Genomic DNA, 20,266 nt, shown 5'->3' on the forward strand with positions numbered 1-20,266 from the left:
ACTCTTGTTATGTGATTTGCCAGATGTGTCAAAATGTACCTGGGTATCATGGAATGCTCCTCTTTGAAAAGGGATGGGGGAAGCTCCTAAAAAATCTGTTTCCATCATGCTTTTATTTTTAAATCGATCTAACTTTAAGGTTTTCCTATTGGTTAAACACACAACGTTAATGACTTATAACCACCATCTTTTGATAGCTACTGGGTACATACCCCAAATATTGAGCATTATGGATGGAGATTTTTACAGAGGGTAGAGCAAAGCACGCCTGCTCTTAATGAGCTCACAGTCTAATAGGGACTGGACTGGCAATTTGCAGAGCACAAAGAAGAAAACCTGTATCATCAGAGACGACCACCTGGAATCGCACAGTTACCCGTGACGTATCACAGTCTGGAAAAGCTACTGTCCATTCCCGCTTAGCAGCATCTTAAGCCCAGGGCACAGAGAAACCCACAACTATCTCTAAGACACAGTCCAGTTTAGCACCTCAACTGTTTACTCTCTGGATTCTTTGACACCTGTGATGTTAAGGGATAGCACTAAAATCGCACAAACAGGAGAGCACAAGCAGATGCCCAGCAATGACTTACAGATGCAAATATGCATCAGAAACACGTATGCCCATACAATGAGAGACCCTAGAGTCGAAAAGAAAAAAAACAAAATGATCAAAGCCATAGCTGTTTTTTTTAAAACTCAATATAAGCATTGGTATTTGAAAGAGTTATTATGCAAGTCTAATGAGGTCACAAGCAATAAGGAGCGAAACACAAGAATGGAGAAAGTTCTGAAAAGAGGTGCCCACACGTCCAGCGCAAGTCACCACGGCCTCAGCCAAATGAGAATGAAAATCAGATGTGAGCCGGGCGGAACAGAGAAGCATGTAGTAAGGCTGCACAAGAACACCCTTCACCACGAACACAATGACGGGTCAGAGACAGGAAAGTGGCTGTAAAAACGGAAGTCCAAGTTAAGAGAGAAGAGAGAATGAGAAGTCACGGGACAGACGTGACCCCGGTTAGAGGAGCGGCCTTCTCACCTCCAGCGGGGCGGATAAAGTTACTGTTGGCGAACTGAGGCTACGAGGCCGGCGGATCTGAGGCTCGATTAGGTGGTTGTTACTGTTTGTGGCGGATCCAGATGCACCGTCTTCTGCAAGCTATGTTGGAGGCAAAAACAAGTTAGCTTCACATGAGGATCTCCCTGTGTGTGTGTGTGATGAGGGCTGTGGACCCAAACAACAACACAGCCAGCAATAATAAGAGGTCGGGCCTATTTAAAGCATGGAGGAAATGATTAAACATAATAATGGGAGAACACATTCAAGGGAAATAAAAATGAATCACTAGCCCAACATAAAAACTAGCCTCAGGGAAGAAGGGGGTTGGGAGAGAAGCTACACGTTGTAATAGGCTCTTACTTTGAAAATATCTTTCACGTGACATTTAAAAAATAAATCTAGGGATAAACTGATTTGGGGAGCAAATTCTTCCTTAGGCAAATATTATGCTTAAAATAATGCATTTTCCTTGTAAAAAAAAAAAAAAAAGATTTCTAAAATGTGGTTTTTTTCAGAACTATACATAAATCTCAGGGACGTGGAGCTTCCACCGCCTGCCATTTCCAGTTGTACGGCGATCTGCATACCTGCATGATAGGCCGAGTCCAAGTTGTGGTTCGATTGTTATGATTGACATAGTATGTGCGTCCCTTAGCATCTTTTCTCTCTTCCCAGCCTGAAGGTAGGCCCGGCGTGGTATGTACATAGGCCACTGATGGCTGTTTGTGTAAGAAATCATTATTATTTAATATCTTGCATTTGTTTTCTAATCAGTTTAATAAAGTAATGTACACCCAGAGAATTATTTTTTTCTAGAGAAAGTAAGTTAATTCTGTTTGTACCGAGAACATCGGTGTCTGGTAAACAGCAACAGATTTCCAGCAGCTTCAGATCTACTGTGCAATGAACCCCGTATGGCTATGGAGTCCAAAATCTTACAGAACTCAGTCGTAAGGCCCTGAAGTCTTAACTACGAAGGGTCATTGCTAGTGTGATTATCAGGAAAGAGAAAAACACAATAATAGGTTTTAGTTACTAAATTTTACTGTCAAACCATGTAGAGCATAAAGGGATTGTCAAATGTTATTGTCTGTAATAAGAATGCTCTGAATATTCTTTCCTCAATATAGCTGCTACGGGGACGTGCTCCTTCTTATCCTTATTCTTAAATTCGTCATCAGCTTAGGACACTTCTATCTTTCAGGGGAGGTCTGTGTTCACATGAGTGGCATATAATCGAGAGGACTGATCAGGACGCCTCAACTGCCCCAGCTCAAGAAGCCACCTGGCAATCTGAGGTGAGAATTCCAAAGCAGCCTGATAACTGAGGCTGTATTTACCCTGTCTGCCCGTGCAGAGTCTGTCTCTGTGAAGGGTGAAGGAAGCAAAGGCAGTTTCCGGGTTTGGAGACACATCTAGGATAAAGTGACTATATTTAGATAGTCCAAATTAGATCGAAAAAGGATTCCTGAGACACTTCTGCTTATGAGAAGCAGTGTGAGATATGCAGTCGGGGTGGAGAAATATTGGAATAGCGAGGCTGTTTCAGTGAGTCATGGAGGCAATGAGATGGACATTTGAGGTCAGTGCTGTGCCAGGAGGAAGTACTGGGTGTTGGGAAGCTGCGTACAAGATCTCTAACTGGGAGAGGGGTGCTACTCTAAGGGAGGTGGGCTCAGAAACAAGATGCCAACCACGGCTACCAATGTTCCCAGGAGAAAGGAAAAGAAGCAAGAGGCCAAACGTCAGGAATAATCTACTACGTGAGGTTACAAAAGGAAACTGCTTCGTTCTGGCTACATCTTCCCTGATTAGGATCTTCTGACTCTCCAGATGTTTTACCAGGTGTAGTTTTCTTAGTAGGCTGAGGATAGAAATCTCTTGGCCCAGCTTCTCCCTGTGTGTGTACCATCTTTCGTGCTCACTACCAACAATGTGCCTTGACAGAGAGAGTCACATCAGAGAGTCCCTAGTCTGCTGCAGGACCCTGAATTAGAAAGCATGATCAAGGATGCTGCCATGGAATTTGGGGACTTCAGTTAACAAGGCTAAATAATCTACTTCATGAGCTCGACAGCACATTCCAGCAAAAAAAACTGAGGCCATGAAGCAGTGGCCTCGATGGTTATTTCTAAAACATGTTGTCCAGGCAAGATAATTTGTAAGAAAACTTTCTGCAAAACTGCAGTAACTATTCCATTGACAGATTTCCAGATAAACTCCCGAAGGCCCCATTACGGCCATTCCAACACTCGGATCACAGAGCTTCCTGGATCTAGGTGTGGGATTCAGCCAGAACAGAAGAAACACCAACATGCAGGCTTCATCCTCCCATGAGTATTTTGAAGCTCTTTCTTCCCCACTTCTCTAGCTATGGCACTAATACAAAAGAGCTACTGCCAGGCTACTTTTTACCTAGGTGTTGCAAAAATCGTCTCTGCCGAAGCAAGTCGGAACCCAAGTTGTAAGCTTTGACCTACTATTGCTTACATGATGACCAAAAATGCTTTGGCTACATGGAGCACTGAGTGGAATCTGTTGTGCTCCTCTTCCCCGGTGAGTTATTTTTGGGGAGAGGCAAGGAGATATGCCCTCAGAAAACTCCATTCTGAAAACCTTTGGGACAGTTTTACAATTATAGCATCCCTGGAAAGGGTATTTATGAGGACACTGATAAACTAAAATAACTTGGCTGTGTTGTGGACAGTCTCAGGATTGAGTCCTGTAAGTTGTACGACTTTCCATCAGTTACTTGTTCCTGGAACTAATCACAGTGCATGGGACTAATCAGCTCACGGAAATTTGGAAGTGCAGCAGAGAGCACTGAATGTGATTAAAATGTTCATTCTACCTCGCACTGAGAACTGAATCGGCAACCTATAATCTAGTCCCATTTATGCGAGATGGTGTTATTAACATGTTTCTTTATAGATTTCTTTCCAAAGGACCATGGAGAACAACTTGTGCTGATTGCCACTTTTGACTCAAAACACTGCCTCCTATCACACCCAGCCAGGGCGCAGGTGGGACTCAGCATCCACGGACAGATCATGGAAGTGGCCTAGCCCTGGAGCCCAAACCAGACTTCTACTGCCGTGCGTGTGCGTGTGCACGTGTGTCAGCACATATGCGCGTTCCATTCTACCTTAAGAAACAATCAGCCAAGAGTCAAGGTCAAAATTGCTAGTCAGCTTAACATTTCACGGCTTTTCATCTGAATATGTCACTGTGTTTCACAATGCCAAATAGCCACTTTGTTACGGCTTCCTAGTGGCTCCATTTATTTCATTAAAATGAAGAACTCAATTATGCTGAAACTGTAGAAATTTCAATATGCTTTTACGATGATAAACATTTGGCACGATCACCCCAAGACTCTCCAAGATTCGCTCAATCCCTGCCATTCCTGTTACCTCGGTTTATTTTAGGCTATGTACAGCAAAGCTCAGAAGGACTATGCTGTCCCTCTCATTATCGCACAGAGAGGGCTCACGCTTAGCTGGCTGGAAAGTGATGCCAGTGTGCGCTTATTTGTCGTGAACAAAAGGGTCGTGATTGTATCAGTAGGTGAGACTCAGGGCTTATTCATTATACTATAGAAATAAAAGCCCTACCAAGGAAAGATAGATGTACCAGGACATGGTATGTAGTGGCCAAAGGGATAGGGGTGGGAGCTGAATGTTCACCAGTGAGGGAAAATTATATAAACCGTGTCACATTCACATCATGGAATATTATGTAATTATTAACACGTCCCACAGGAATGACTGCAGGTGGAAAATACCAAGTTGCTAGGTAATATGTACATGAGATCCCACTTTCCTCTGGTGTGTGTGTGTGTGTGTGTGTGTGTGTGTGTGTGTGGTGGTGGTGTATGTGTGTGGCGCTGGCAAGTAACATTCAGGGGAGCACAGAGCCTAACTCCAGCATGAGACTGTACACTTTAGTGTGGGGCTGACATGGAGAGGGACGGGAGAGGAAGTAAGGAGGGAAAAAATGTGGCAGGAGATGGAACTGGAAAAGAGAAAGTAAAGGGCATTGGTGACAAGGGACGGTGAGTGTGGGAGAAAAACAGATGTGATACTTTCGAACCTCCCTAAATTTCTAATGTAGCCATAAAGTAAGTTGGCCGCCTGCAGCCGGAAGATCACTGGGCACAGAGAAAGCATGAGAGTAGGTAAAAAGTTTAGAACTACTACTACTGCCCAGTGCTTAAAAACAAAAAAACAAAATCGAGCTCATCTTTTTGATTCCTTGGTGGGGAAGGGCGAGCACAGTCAAGACGACAAGAACCGTGGCGACGGCCACCAGGACCTGATTCACGCGGTCGCTCTGTCCTGCCAGGTAGCTCTCCCCATGGAGCCCAGCGCTCTCACGATTTAGTCTATCCTGTCACTTGATAGCACAGCAATCGCAACACTCCAATACCAACAACAGCAGGTTCCGAGGCCAAAAAAATGCAAAAAATGAATGACAGAGGATGCTCATTAGCATTGATTCTATTAAAATTATTTCATGAAATGATCTCATCTACCATGTAGCCCTACTCCCATAGAAATTTCTAGTGCACAGCAGGAAATATGCTGGTTCATTTGGAATTTCTTGAATTCTACTGGTGGCTGAACCTGGTCCACCCAACACATGACTTTCACATAAATCACTGCAGCTCAATACCTTGAACTAGGCTGATTTTTGCTGATTGTCAATTTGATTTTCCAATGTACGATGCTGAGCATTAAATTCTAACAATATAACTAAACTGTCCTTTGAGTCATCAACGTCCTGCAGAAAGTCAGCAATTGCGTATGTATTTAAAAAAATTCTCAAGTAATAAGCAGTTATAACAAATGTAATAAAGGTGAAACAATAAGAAAAATTCTTCAGATAGCTATAGCAGCTCAAAAAGCGTAAACTCTAAGCTAACCTATCTTTAGGGATCAAGTAGAAAACAAGCAATTTAGATACATAGTGAAATCTGAGCAACCCGCAAACATGAATACTAGAAGTTATTTAAAATGATGAATAAGAACAACAGATACTTAACTTAGAGAAACACCCATTTTTTCTAGACCTCTTAAACTTCTTAAATATGTTCCCTCCCTGCCCTCCCCGCAAGTATATGAAGACTTGTTCGTTCTTGTGAGTAAAGCCCCCAGTAGCAGAGAAAGGTCACGGGTTCATGGTCGTGATACAGAAAAGCTAATCTAGCGTTTAAAGTGTGGTATAGAAAACACACAAGAGAGAGCCCTGTGCGCAACTGAGAACCCACACACGTACGATCGCATTCAATTCCTCTGGCCTCCCCGATTCTCTTCCGACCAAATTCATTTACTCAAGCATTCTAATAAACAGTAAAAGCTCATCGGAAGTATAAACACTGAATGGCAATATATTTTAAGTGATCAAATGAAACACACTTAACTGAAGCTTGACAGTATTCCTAACAAAACTATATGAGACTAAAAATGTCTATTTTACTCAGTGCCTTTGAACAATGTGAAAGTGAGAAGTTTAAAATAAGAACCATGTGCATCTCTAGCACAAAAATGCTTTCTGATTTCATCAAAAAAAGAAGAGTACATTCACCACTATGCAAGGTATTAAAACCAACCCAAAGGTTTGCCATTGAAGTCTAATCAAGGGTATCATTACCGTTGGCTCCTCACCACCCGAGACAGTTGATGAACGTGCTCTCCTAGTTGGGGCACTGGGCTGTTGAATGATAATTTACATCAGTGAAATGCACTTAGGGAGACCACCCATTGTTTACTGAATCAAGAATCAATGCTGTTGCAGCCAGTAAGGCAGGTGACATGAAATCAGAACCTTGAGCTCCACTCTGTCCAGGTAAAGCTGGGCACGCACTGATGACCAGAAGAAAAATAGGACCACCACCACCCTCTCACCCAGAGATGTCTGATTTGGGTGAACAATGAATTGACAACCTCAATAATAATAGCATGAGATGTCATATTAAAAAAATTTTTGAAAACCGCTATGGTTTTGCCCCTGCTGTTAAATAATTAGCAGATTCTTAAATCTGCCAGACTCAAAATTCAAGTTAAGAGACCACTGGTAATCAGTGAGTTTACAGCTTTATAGAGTACCAGGAAAGAGGGAGGAATCATCAGTTTCCAGGAAAAGGAGCTCTTTGGCAAATAAAATTGACATTGATTTTGAAAAGGAGAAGAAGTGCCATTAATTCATCAAGAAAATCACAGAATCATGAGGTTGAAGAGGACCCACTAGTCCATCATCACAGCTGATTGTTCTGTTTTGGGGGAGGCCCATAATGAAACCATCCCAGAAAGGACGTGCTTGTCAAGCTTCTTCTCAACCAGCACATTTGACATAACCCCCAAATGAATCTATTATTTTAATTTCTCAGTTGACTAGTGTACTCATTAATTTGCATTGTAAACATAAAAGACTAACGCCCAGGCAAAAAATATCTTTTTGAGTTGTGCAAAAATGTATACAATAGGGAAGACACTGTGCTTTCAAAACCTGTAAGTTTACTTTTTTCCCCTTCATTTTCACACATAATAAATGATTGAAGATTCATAGTCATAAAAAAATTGGTTACGGTCAAATATCAACTTGAAAATGCTAAAACCACATATTTTCTCCTCCAGAAGAAGAAATGAATTTACATAACGTTTCTTGTTTTTAATGTGTACACCAAACATCTCCCCAGGCAGTTCTGGTCTGCCGTCCAATTTGAATATTCATTTTTATGTATGCCCTATATTATTAAACACCCCTCACACTTCCATATTTGCTGCTAGTTACAAAAATTGGGGGAGAGTAGAAACAAATTAGAGCTAATTCTTTAGTCAGCAGAGCTGCCTTCAGAGAGAAGGTACAGAGGCTGTGTGGAGTTTAAAGTTTGGGCCGTTAGTTACAGAAAGGAACATTGCAGACAACCCAGAAGAGTTCTTCCTGTTTAAAAGGATTCGGTACATTCTTAAAACACAGGTCACTGAATTACAGCTAAAGTTTTTTAAAAAGAGCAATTATTAATATATGTTTTTAAGTCGTTTAAAACAGTTAAGTAGTTAAGTAGTTTAAAGTCAAGTGAGCACATCAGAACTGGTATTAATTTGGGTGAAAAACTAATGAAATTTTTACCCTTTCAGAGACTTTTGGTGGCAATGACAAATCTTTGTATCACAAATTCACTCTCCTGGGGCAATTTGCTAGGAAATTAGAATGTCTTGTTTATATGGTAAGTGGGTTTGCACAGGAAAAACTCTTCCCCAGTAGCCCCGATGATTTTAAGTAAAAGCCGCATTTTCAGTAGCCGATGGTTTTAAGTAACAGGGTGGGAAATGAGCGTGGGTTACCGGTGGTAGATGGGCCTGCTCAGCGACCGCGTCGGTGACACTGCACGACCTCAACCTCGAGGAGGGCTCTCTCTGCTGAAGGGGAAGAAAGGACATGAAGCGTCAAGAAAACGTATGCTTAGAGAAAGCTTCCATTGGTTTAAAAAACATACCAATCCTATTCACCGCTCTTAAACGCAGCATCCTCTTTTCAGAGTAACGAGCGTAATCCTTTAAGGAGTCAAGTTATCGTCCACTTTCATTCTCAGTGTTTTAAATAGACTGAGGTTTTAACTGGCCTCTAGTTAGAAAGAACACCAAAAAATAAGAGAACGGGGTCAAAAAATGAAAGGGGACTCGACAGGCCACCGTAACACTGTAGGGTTGCTTTAAAAATGGAAATAAGAAGCTGGGAAGTCTTTTCTACTCTGGTCTGGGAAGTGACCTCTAGGTAAATTCTTATGTGAGACAAATAGAGGAAGAAATACTCACATATGATTATTATTGTCATTGGCAAAGAACCAGCTGGATTCTTTGGCTAGAGAAACTCAAATATAATTAATGCTACTACTTCTAAAGGATCAGGTATTTATAATTTTAGCTTCTCAATGGAGCTGAGGTTGTATGGATAAGGAATGAGGGAACATAGTGAGCTTAACCTAATAAACCTAATATGTAATGTATAATGTTCCTCTCACTTGTCTTCTCAGCGGTCCCCAACCTTTGTGGCACCAGGGACCGGTGCTCCTATGAGAATCTAATGCCTGATGATCTGAGGCGGAGCTGAGGTGGTGATGCTAGCGCTGGGGAGCGGCTGCAAATACAGATGAAGCTTTGCTCGCTCGACCACCACTCGCCTCCTGATGCGCGGCCTGGTTCCTAACGGGCCAGGGACTGGGACTGGTCCTCGGCCCAGGGGTTGGGGACTCCTGATCTACATGGTTTTTAAAAAAAGTCTAACAGATCCAATCAGTATTGCTATAACTCATGCAGTAAACTTCCTTCCCTTCATAGGTTTTAAACATATGGCTTCATTGCTTATGTTGTTTCTGCAGAAATGGTTTGACCAATTCAAATACCACATATATGCATACTCTTTTTTTTCCTGCCCCTTTAGGCACTACATTTTCGTCTCGTGGTAGTTCTCTTTCTGAAAAACATTCACAGAATTTTAATATAAAACCACATTAAGTAAATAGTCACTACAACTCATACAACATGGGCCAATGGTGTCTTTTTAAATACAAACATTAGAACTGAAGGAGTAACGATTTTGTATTTGCTTGCTCTTATATTTTATGCAGTCCTCCCATTTGTTTACATTTGATGTGGTTGTAATAACGGCTATTTTTCTAGGATGACATTTTCAGTGGAGTCACCACCACCATCTTTATTTACTACAGGACATCTTTAAGTTCAAGTTCTTAAGAAACACCGACGTTGTGTTTGTTCTCGATTTTATATGCACAAGCAGGCCTTTTCTATGGGCTTTTCTGCACAGTTTTGGATTGTCAAACATAGATGTCTTTATGGCTGATTCTGTTGTTTCTCCTAGGGGCTTAGCCCCATGCGAAGCTTCCAGGAAGACTGTCCCTGATGGTTGAGAACTCAAGTGCAGATGCTACCATGATGTCAGTGTCTCAATTCCACAACCTTTCTCAAAGATTCATCCTCTGGGACTTAGCAGACATCTTCTCTCTCCCATTCTAACCCTGTCCTGGACCAGTCACTTAAAAACCATGCCTTCATCTGTGCAATGAGGTGATAACGCACGCAGAGTATGACTCAAGAGGATCGATTAGGAGACCCAGCATCTCCTACATCCCAGTGCAAAATACCACCTCTCACAAAGTACTTTTTATGAGCCTCTGGCTGGGAAAAGAAATGCTACAAATGTAAAGCTGATAATTATAGAAGTCATGGACTCCTACTTTCTGAGTTCTTTATAAATCAAGAAAGATTCCCACCTGCTTGGGCTAATTTTGGTGTAGTCCTGCTTCTCCTAGGTTAGAAGGAATTTGGAAAAATGTCAGAGCTATCTGGGAGCTGGCAGACCCTTGGTCATTTTGTGCATGCAAGATTCTCTTAAAGCTACAAGAAATGATAAAAATATTTGCTCAGCTTCTCCTCCAAACAAGACTATTACTTACAATCAAAGAACTGAACTGCTCCCCATTGGAGTCCGGAGTGATCTGAAGCCTTCTGCTCAGTTCCTCAGACAGCTCCTGAGGGCTGGTCCGAGACACTGGGGAGGATGGCGGTGGGGGCAGCGCCAGACTGAGGGAGTCTCCAGTGACGGCCACTTCTTCTGAAATGGTCTCCCAAGGCTACCAAGGAATGAGATGCTGGGGTAAATGCTAGGAACGAGGGATCCTCTCGTCCCTTCCCCAGCAATGACCATTATGATAACTATAATTAATATTTACTGAGAACTAAGGAGGCACACAATCTTCTCAAGAACCACCAGGAAGATATGACTACTACTTAATGAACAGATGAGGAAACAAGCCCAGAGGGTGATCTGCCCAAGGTAGCAGAGCTAGGAAGAGGCAGGGCCAGAACCTGCCTGCTTCCGGGGGCTGTGCTCTTAACCCACTTCATAGTACCACTTCTCTGAACTATGATTTACTTTCAGCACTTGTTGCTATATGCATGGGCTAAAAAATATTCTCAGCAACTCATTCATGATTTTCACGGGTTTTCTTTCACTCTGACTGCTGAAGTTTCCCAATGAAAAAAGACCGGATGCTATAAACATTAATTAAACACTGGTATAAAGTACCTTTTAGTAAATTTATTATGTAATCATTAATTTTGCCTTTCCGATTTTGATCGCTGGAACATTACGTAAATGATATTCTTCCTAACACAACGTCCTTAATGGAGTTCTAGTAAGTAAACGGTTGTTGAGGCAGCATGGAAGTTATGGTAATTGCTAACTTGTTCTTCATAACTTTTCTCCTTGGTAATTTATCGAAATTATAGGAGGAAACTATAAAACATTTTGATTCACCCAAATTTGCATTTTCTAGGTAATAAATATCTTTTGCGACATCAAAAGTATTCAGTAAGAGCTTGCATCTGGTACCCAGACAAGTCACAGAGCTCGTTCATTGCTCCAATATGATAACCATGTTGCCATCTAATAAGATGTGGTTAGACTCTGGGCAGAGAAAAATTACGGACTGAAAGAGCTTAAGATTTCCATACTAAAAATAATGTTGTTCCCTTTTGTAATGATATAGATACACGTATTCATCAAACAGGGCTTTTATGAGCATTTGCTAAATTAATCTCCCCATGGCTGTCAATTAGCTATGAGGATCCAAGCTTTATTTTTTAGACAGCTTTTACCAAGAAATGATGACACAGAATCGAGTTGGACAGGTGGGAGGAGCTGCGGAGTTTGGAGGCAGTGGGGATGCGTACCTCGGGGCCCTCTCCGCCCTCGGTGGGTTCGGGCTCCAGGTCCTCGCTGATGTGTCTGCGTGAGCGGAAGCGCCTGTGTGCTGCCTCCTGGTTGATCTGCCTGATGTTGCTGTCTGATTCGGAGGACACGTCCCTGAGAGAGAGGGGTGAGGGGATGTGAGACAGGAGAATTGGTGTCGATAGGTGGCCCTTCAGCGAGAGGCCAAAGCTCACCATGGGCTTTACACTTACTAAAATGCCAGTGCTCGTAAGTTAAACAAACGAACAATTATAGTGGGCCTTTACATACGAGAATTCTTCCGCTGTATTTTGGCTAAAGTATAGCTCTAGGTTTGTTTCGATCAAATAAATACAGCTTTTAAATCATCAGTTACAATATTTTGGGCATCTTTCAGGCATATACTTCAAAATGCACTGTGGTACTGAAAAGAAATCAAAGTCCTCTATTTGCCCCAGTGATGTCAAGCCTTTCTAAAGAGAGGTGACAAGAAGCTCACACACGTGACCACTCAGTAGTGACCCTTCTGGGAGTCTAGCAATGACAAGAAGGCAACTTTTGGGCACTAACAACAGACCAAAAAAGGTACACAGTACAAATTCAAGGCTGGGATCTGCAGAAAAGTGCTCCTGCCCCAATATGAATTTTTTGGGGGCTGCTGTGGATCTCATTTTGATAGAGGCTCAGAATCATGACATGCTGCATGTCCCCCTGTTAAACTACTTTTAAACATTCACACAAGCATCTGGCAACAACCTCCCAAATCAACTGCGATTTGAAGAACACTGCAACTTCGTACTCTATTTTTTTTTTCATCATATAACTCTCTTAATTTGGGATCTGAAAGCATTGATTCTATCTTGAAAATTTGTAGTAAATTACAGGCAATCATCCTTCTGCAGAAACACTACTTGGAGGCTTTCAGACTAGAAGTTTAAATGTCCAAATGTTTTTCAGAGAAAACGCTCTGACTCTTTAGATAAGACACCATAGTCACTTAACAAAAATGATGTCACACATTAATATTTCAAAATATGTGAAAACATTATTTTAGACTAATTAAAATATAGTATTAATCAAGGGCCCTTGGTATAGAGTCTTCCTAAAACATAGGTTTTAAAACATTTTAATACAGTTCCAGACTAATACTACATCCCAATAAAGAGTCTGTTGGGTCCCCGAATAGTGACAAATTTGCAATTAACATTTGTATGCAAATAAATAGGTGACTTTTTAAAGACAGTTTCTGAGATAGTTTAAGTACTTCAAACAAACATCTTTACATGATTAACTTTACTGGTAAAAGGAGTAGTATGAAGGTTAGTTTCCATCTAATCTGTATTAAAATGATAATTTTTTATTATGAAAATCTGAATTATTGAAGTTTTACTGTGTCTGCATACCCAAGACAAACTTTTGAACTCTAACAGAAATATGTATCCTTCATATTTTACAGTCATATTAAAATATATCTAGACAAAAACAGTGCATTAAATAGAGATACTGTCAGAGAAACTGACATAATTATGGCCATATAAAAAATAATTAAAATCAAGGGACACACAAGTATGCTAATAAAATTTCTGAAACCTCCAAAACCAAATGTCAGAAAATATAATATTGTTATTTGTGATTTTATGTTGCTGCAGTCATTTTTATATGACTTGCCCATCTTAAGCCCAAAATGATTATAAAAAGTAATTATAAGATATTATAGAACACAAAAAATTAGAAGATCAAACTGCCTTTATGAAATACATAAAATATTTCAGTAATATCTAAGAAGGCAAAGGAAATTTTACATTATCCTCTTTCATTTTTTATTGAGGATGAAAGCATCTCGCTCTATGATGACTGGCCTTACTTAAAAACATTTTATGTAACTGTCATCAAAATTTTAAATCTTCACTTGAAATATCAGTCATCATTTATTCAGTCAACACTGGGTGACAAATGTTTGTGCACAGACTATGCACCAGGTCCTAACGCATACCTGCACTGTGACAGGGACTTCTGAGGGGATGAGGTTGAAAAGAATATGGTTTTCATATTGCCATGTCTGCATTTTGTATCTCTCAGGAGCATACAGAATTCCATTATTTTGGAAGGACCGATTTTTTTTTTTTTAAAGGGCATTTACAATCAATTATGCCAATCTTCCTTACCTAACGTGCTCCATTAATTAGTAATCAGTGTGATCCAAAAACAACTAAATAGCATAAAGAAGCAAGATACCTCCGTTTTTGAAATTCCAACCACAGGCTTTGATGCCTTTAGTGATAAAATGAAAATGTTCACACCATGAGGCCTTTTGCATTTAATTAAGCAACTAAATGAGAACCTTTGGAATGGAAGCTGTTGAAACTGACTGTGAGTATAAATGGTCGTTAAAGGGAACATGAACATGTAAAAATACTTCTACTCTGACAAAACAGGATGATGATTTTATTGGGGGCAAGAAAAAAATTAAGAAGTGGCTAGTTCAGGCATTAATTTCACGCATATATTCTTCATTTGACTTTCATGGGTACTAAACAAATGAATAGAGATGAGAAAAAAACACAAACTTATCAAGTTCAGTGCCAATTAAGATCAGTGTGTCATATCATTTACATTCATATACATTAGTGACTGTAATTACGGTCTGAGTTGCCTAGATATGACTAAATTATTGCTAAGATGGGAGAATAAGTATAAAATGTTTTAGAAAGAGAGCTAATAAAAAGAGTTAACATAAGGGTTTGAGTTAAACAAGTTCATGTTCATTTACAGTCTTAATATAACTCCTCACCATTTAAAAAAATTTGTGGCTTTTACAGTAAAAAGTTTACAGTTTATATTTAAATAGGATAAGGACAAATCTAAAATTAAGGGTGTTTTAAAGGTCACCATCAGATTTGAGAGGGCTGGAGAATCTTCCATGGTCGCCTTCTGCTCTAAAGTACTAAGTAGTACATTCAGGCCTAAACCCGCCCTAGACATTCCACTAAACCACGTGCCTATAATCACTTTCAGAAGTGATTCATTTGTAGTCATTGATTCAGTTAAAAGGTATGTGTTGAGCTCCTACGTTGTGCCAGGTGCAAGGGGCAGATCTGTGAATAAGAAAGAACAGTCCGTGCTCAAACAGGGAATTGGGATATTATGTGCTCTGTGCCATGACGGAAGGAGCAGAAGGCGCTCAGAGACCCGGGCAGAGGAAGGCACATTAGGGCTGACATTGGAAGGCAGCCAGGAGAAAAGGCGTGTTCTGGGTTTGTTTTGCTTTTTGCGGGGGAAAAGGGGAGGTAGCACAACCACGAGGCTAAGGAAGAAGGGAAATTGGAAAGCAGCTTGCACGATCGGGTCCCTTCCGTGCCCCTCCTGTTTATGACGATGGGTGGCGAGTCTGGAAGAGACAGGATGGAGTAGGACCTTGTAAGAATGGCCTGGAGGCACTGAGATTTTTCAGGGTGAAAAATTTTCAGGGGCTTAAAGTTTGGGACACAAGTCTGTAGTAAACTGGTTAAGAAATGAGTCAGCAGGAGAGTCTTAATTCTTTGCTTAGCACATGTCTGATCTCCTCAGATACAGCCTTTTAATAAAGACACTTAGTATCGTTTTCCTCCAAAGAGAACAGTAGTATTCTGTGAAAACTAAATTATGAAAACCAATATTTTTGAATTAAAACAATTCTTTAATTCTGGAAGGCTTGAGGGCTTCTGGCCAAGCCAAGTAAGGTTAAGGGGAAAGATCCCCAAATGCTCCAATAGTTCAGATGGGATGAGGTGGTCGTCGTGGAAACCGGCTTTCCTTATCTAACTTTTCTCTTGCTTTCTAGAAGTCACAATTGTTGAAAAAGAGGCACTCCTCGAATTCCACCCAGTTCTGCTGATGCCCTTCCTGGCTTAGCTCCTCCTCTCGGCACAGCTGCCTCACGGATGGGGACAGTCAAGTCACTGACTTCTCCTTCAACTGCCTGTGAACCCCAACTTGGATGAAGAACAGCATTTTCCCCGTGTGGCCTCTGGACTACCGATGAGCCAGCATCACATAAGTTCTATCTTTTGTTTTGGTTTAGTTCCTTGGGACACTGCCACCAAAGACGGTATGTTTAGAAAAACATATGAAGTGTTTTCTCAGGAATTCTCTCATTAGTTTCATAATTCTGTGAGGCAGAGAAAGTAGCAATTGCCTCCATTTCTCCCCCAAATGTAGACTTCAGTCTGTATAAACATTAATGAAGGCAAACATCTTTCCATGTTTGTATTGGCCATTAGTATTTCCTCCTTTGTCAGTCACGAATGGTCACTTTTCTACAGAAGTCAGATGACACGCCGGTCCCCACAGAGTGCTATGTTTTCAGGTATTCCTTTTTTTTATGATGTTTGGCAAAGGTAGATAATGGTGCTTTGCTTAGGGTATTGGTACCAAGATTCTTCTGATCACTACCTGTAACCAAGTCCGAGATGAGTTCAATTTTTTTTTTTTTTTAACTACAAATAGCTAGAGTAGTAGTCAAATGGCTTACAATAGTTTTAATAGCTATGGTCATGAAAGGGAAATAGTCAACAAATAAAATAAAATAAAAATTTAAAGAACCAACTAAACCATTTCCATGGGAAAAAGATTACTACAACAAGAGTTCAGCATCATCCCCATGTTCAGATATTTACGCTGCTGACAAGCTGACATCTACGTTGGGCAGTCCAAAGCTGACCGAGGACAAATGATATTCACAAGAACCCACTTGGGGACGTAGGAAGGATTGGCTATCGTTACAGATTCTGCCAGCTTTCTCTCTAAATCAAACAAAGCCCAGTCCAAATTTCTTGGCCACGTTCCCCACCCAGAGTCATACGCAGAATATCTTTTTACAATTTCTAAAGATAAAAGGGTTATCAACACAACCGGCCATCATGACAGAGTCATAGCGGAATTATCTTTTTGCAATTTCTAAAGATAAAAGGGTTATCAACACAACCGGCCATCATGACACTGCTGATACCACGTGTTTCAAAAACATCATTAGCAAATTTCCTTCAGAGTCTGGATTAAAGAGAAAATGATCTCACCTAATACTTGGCTTTTTATAAATTATATCATTAATTGACAACGACCTCCATCTCCTAGCTTCCAGGAAGCTCGTGATTTCTAGGATAATTTTTCCTTTTCCTTTAATACTTTGTTTTTGCCTTGTATTGCCTATTAATAGTTTTAGGTCTTCCTATATATACTATGATCTTAAAAAAGAAGCTCCTTGAAATCCTTTTTTTTTTTTTAATAGTAGCTGAGGTTTAACTAGTGTTTATTTGTGATCGTGAAACCAAAAATTGCCAAGTAAACAAAACAATAATCAGTTTGCTGCGTCCCTGAGGCTGGGGAGGGATTAGAACAAACAGCAATTACTAATTCTGAGTTTGCAACCCTCCCATGTGCTCCTAATTATATCAAGGGGGCGATATATAAATTTCCCAAAAAAAAGGAAAAACAAAAGTTTTTTGAGAGGGTTGCCAAATCAAACAATTAAAGGAAATAAATATCCAAAACCTTAAGGATGAGAAAACTGCAAAGCCGATTTGCTTGCTGTTTCCTCTTTTGGGTTATCGTGCGAGCTTCATAGTTAAAGCTGAAGAGGGAAGTGCTATCATCACCACACACATGATAGATCTAGGAACACAATAACCCCTGCCCTGTCGTTCATGAATCTCTATAAAGAAGACACAGGAAATAAATTACTTCATATTTCAAATAGCAGAACCTGACACACGGGAACAGGCTCTACAACACGCCGATTCTGACAGGCTCCCCACACTCTTCTTTCCCGAATCGGGGGGCCCCATGGCACTACAGGACCCGAGGAAAGCTCACAAACCAGACAGAGGCCTGGTTTCCCAGCCCCGTCCCCAAGGGCAGCCGGGCTCGGACCTTGCTGCGCAGAGTGAGGATGTGCTCCCAGCCACCGTACGGTACTCACATTAAGCTCGGTCGGTGCCACTGGGTGGTCCGGTTGTTGTGGTTGACATAGTAAGTGCGACCTAAGTTGTCCACTTTTTCTTCCCAGCCTGGGGGCAGCGGAGGCGGAGGCAGCTCCTCCTGGTGCTGAGAAGCCGGGTCATTGGAGTCAACAACTTCCCACCCGTGCTGGGGAATAAAATCAAAAGGCGGGTCGTGAGGCGGGTCCCTCAGGTGGGAGAGGGGACATGCCGTGCGGTCCGCGGCCTTCCTCGCTCCGTTGCATTCTCGCTCTTGCACTAACTTCACGCGCCACGTGTGAAGAAAGTCCCCCAAAAAGGGGCAAAGAAATGAATCCTAGCAGAGTCTTAACAATATGTGGAGCCGTGGCCCATCGACTGTGCTGCCTTCTGTGACGGCTGTGTGACAGGGAGCGACAGAGGCGGATGGGTATGTACGGTCTGCTAGGTTACTTAAGTCACGGCATACTCTTTCCACATTTCACGTTTGTTATTTTAACCCGAGGGCCTCCAGGGCTGTTCAAAGCCGTGGCAAGGACATGGGCCATGTTACAGCTGTTGTCTTTTTAACACCTCCCTAAGGTAAAAGAGAGCTGGGAAGATAAGCTGAACTGGATGGGTGTTCCAACAGAGTCCACGGCACGAGTGACCAGGAGGGTGGCTCTGAGGCTGGTTTGAGGTACAGCTCCTGCTCTGCGTCTAGCACAGTCATGGGAGCCAGAAGAAGTTGAGGAGCTGCAGCTTTCTCCTTAGAAACTCCCTACCGGCTACCGCCACATAAACAGGCTTCACGGTACCAGAGTTAGAGTTACATTTTGCAACACATATTTTAGGCATTAAGTATTCCTTCCTAACATCCCCTAGTAAAGTCACTGGAAAATTAAGTAATTCACTGGTGACTGCTGTTGGAAGGCTAGAAGAGTGTAAAAAATTCCTGGGATTTGAGATAAAAATCTGTTGATGTGCTTATGAAATCTTAACATTCATGACTGTCTACCACCCACTTCACTCTTCACATCGAGGGATGAAAGCTCACAAATGAAATACTGCCTGGAAACATGACCTCTTGGTCTGAGGGAGGTTTGGTTAACTTGCCCATAACACATTATTCACGTATCACATATATCCAGCAGCTGCAAACAGATGTGCAAATAAGCCATAGAGAAGCCTTGTTTAATGAACATTTTCAGAACAAGATGAGCCTGGACTCCATCTAACAAAACAGCACTGTCTGAAGGGTGTGCTAAGGGACAATGGGACCTACGGGGGAGGTATGTGACAAGAAAGTCAACAGGCAGTTATGCCAGGAGGAAAACAAAGAAAATTCCTCTGGACAGCTAATTCCAACATGGCATTTCTAGAGAAAAGCTCTCCTCGTGCATGTATCACCTGTGCACCAAATGTGTAAGAAACCTGGAAAAGATTTTCTTAATCATTCTATCTACTTTGAAGCAATTCCAAGGGCTAGAAGGAATTTACAGAGCTGAAAGTCCAAAGCAATGAGAATATGTGAGAATTTCACATAGGGCTGGGGCTAGGAATAAAATATGGGTTCGGCATTTGATCCAGAGAAACCCCGTCAGTTATTAGCATTTTAGCACAAAACAAAAAGTTCCATCTTTTTTATTAAAAAACAAAGACGGTCAATTGTCGAAGACAGATTCCTGGGTACTTTTAAGTTTTTTCATATTTAAGCTTCATAAACTTTTACTTCTTTAAATTATAAAGTCTTAAGGTAGAATATTAGTACGATCTTAGGCTGGGATGAGAGACCAAGGCCCGAAGCTCTGCCGCTTACCTCCATATCATCTCTCTGCTCACTGTTTTCTTCATCCTGGCCTCCGTTTTTCGGCATATAGGCCATTTTCAATCGCAAAAATCCCTTAACTCGAGATTTATGACTGCGTGATGGAAGAAAAATGGTTATAAAGGACATGACGTGGTTACAGCTTTCATATTTACGATGACTTTTGAAAAAGATGAAACAGGAAAAGAAGTCGACTCTTCCTCAGAGAAAACCAACAACCAAACGTAAAGGTGCCTGCCCCTGAGGCCTCACCTTCTCGGTCTGAGGAGGAAATCCTTGAACGTGTAGGGTCGCTCCATGGTCGGGTCCTCTGTCTACAGGAAGAAAAAGTAGGTTTCAATATTCCTGATGCTTTGCACTTGGAGATACGCCACACTGGATGGCAGAGGGTGCTTTTCCGTATTTTAGAATGTGGTTATGTTACAGGTGGAGCTGGTTCCTCTACCAGTACTTGACAATTAATTAAACATTACATAGGTCACAGAACCTTATCTATGCGAGATCCACTAGATGTCACTATCGACATCAGTTTTTAGGAGCCAAGCCCAGCCTTAGACAAATGACAAAATTATAGCCATCGTTGCCAAGTGTAATTTCTAACTGCAGGGTGGAGGCCTCAATCTCACACACTCATTAACGTCAGAGAACCAAGGTCATTGGTGCCTTCTTGTCACTGTGATTCAGAAAACC

At 41.4% G+C, this 20,266-nt stretch overlaps 1 protein-coding gene across 9 annotated transcripts in view; it reads right to left on the reverse strand.

Moving 5' to 3' along the window:
* The window catches only part of NEDD4L (NEDD4 like E3 ubiquitin protein ligase), a 301,007-nt gene that overhangs the window by 49,329 nt on the left and 231,412 nt on the right, over positions 1-20,266 (reverse strand). For 3 of the 9 annotated variants that reach the window (XM_039840635.1, XM_039840690.1, XM_039840708.1), the window contains 9 exons: positions 19,829-19,890; positions 19,568-19,670; positions 17,772-17,938; positions 11,818-11,950; positions 10,539-10,715; positions 8,410-8,484; positions 6,716-6,775; positions 1,651-1,782; positions 1,043-1,162 (listed from right to left, as the gene is read on the reverse strand). In XM_039840635.1, the coding sequence (XP_039696569.1) occupies positions 1,043-1,162; positions 1,651-1,782; positions 6,716-6,775; positions 8,410-8,484; positions 10,539-10,715; positions 11,818-11,950; positions 17,772-17,938; positions 19,568-19,670; positions 19,829-19,890 (1,029 nt within the window). The remainder of the gene's footprint in view (positions 1-1,042; positions 1,163-1,650; positions 1,783-6,715; positions 6,776-8,409; positions 8,485-10,538; positions 10,716-11,817; positions 11,951-17,771; positions 17,939-19,567; positions 19,671-19,828; positions 19,891-20,266) is intronic. The other 6 variants (XM_039840700.1, XM_039840652.1, XM_039840643.1 and 3 more) reach the window with 5 other exon arrangements.

The sequence above is a fragment of the Pteropus medius genome, unplaced genomic scaffold (genome assembly GCF_902729225.1).
Source record: "Pteropus medius unplaced genomic scaffold, Ma_sr-lr_union100, whole genome shotgun sequence".
Classification (NCBI taxonomy): domain Eukaryota; kingdom Metazoa; phylum Chordata; class Mammalia; order Chiroptera; family Pteropodidae; genus Pteropus; species Pteropus medius.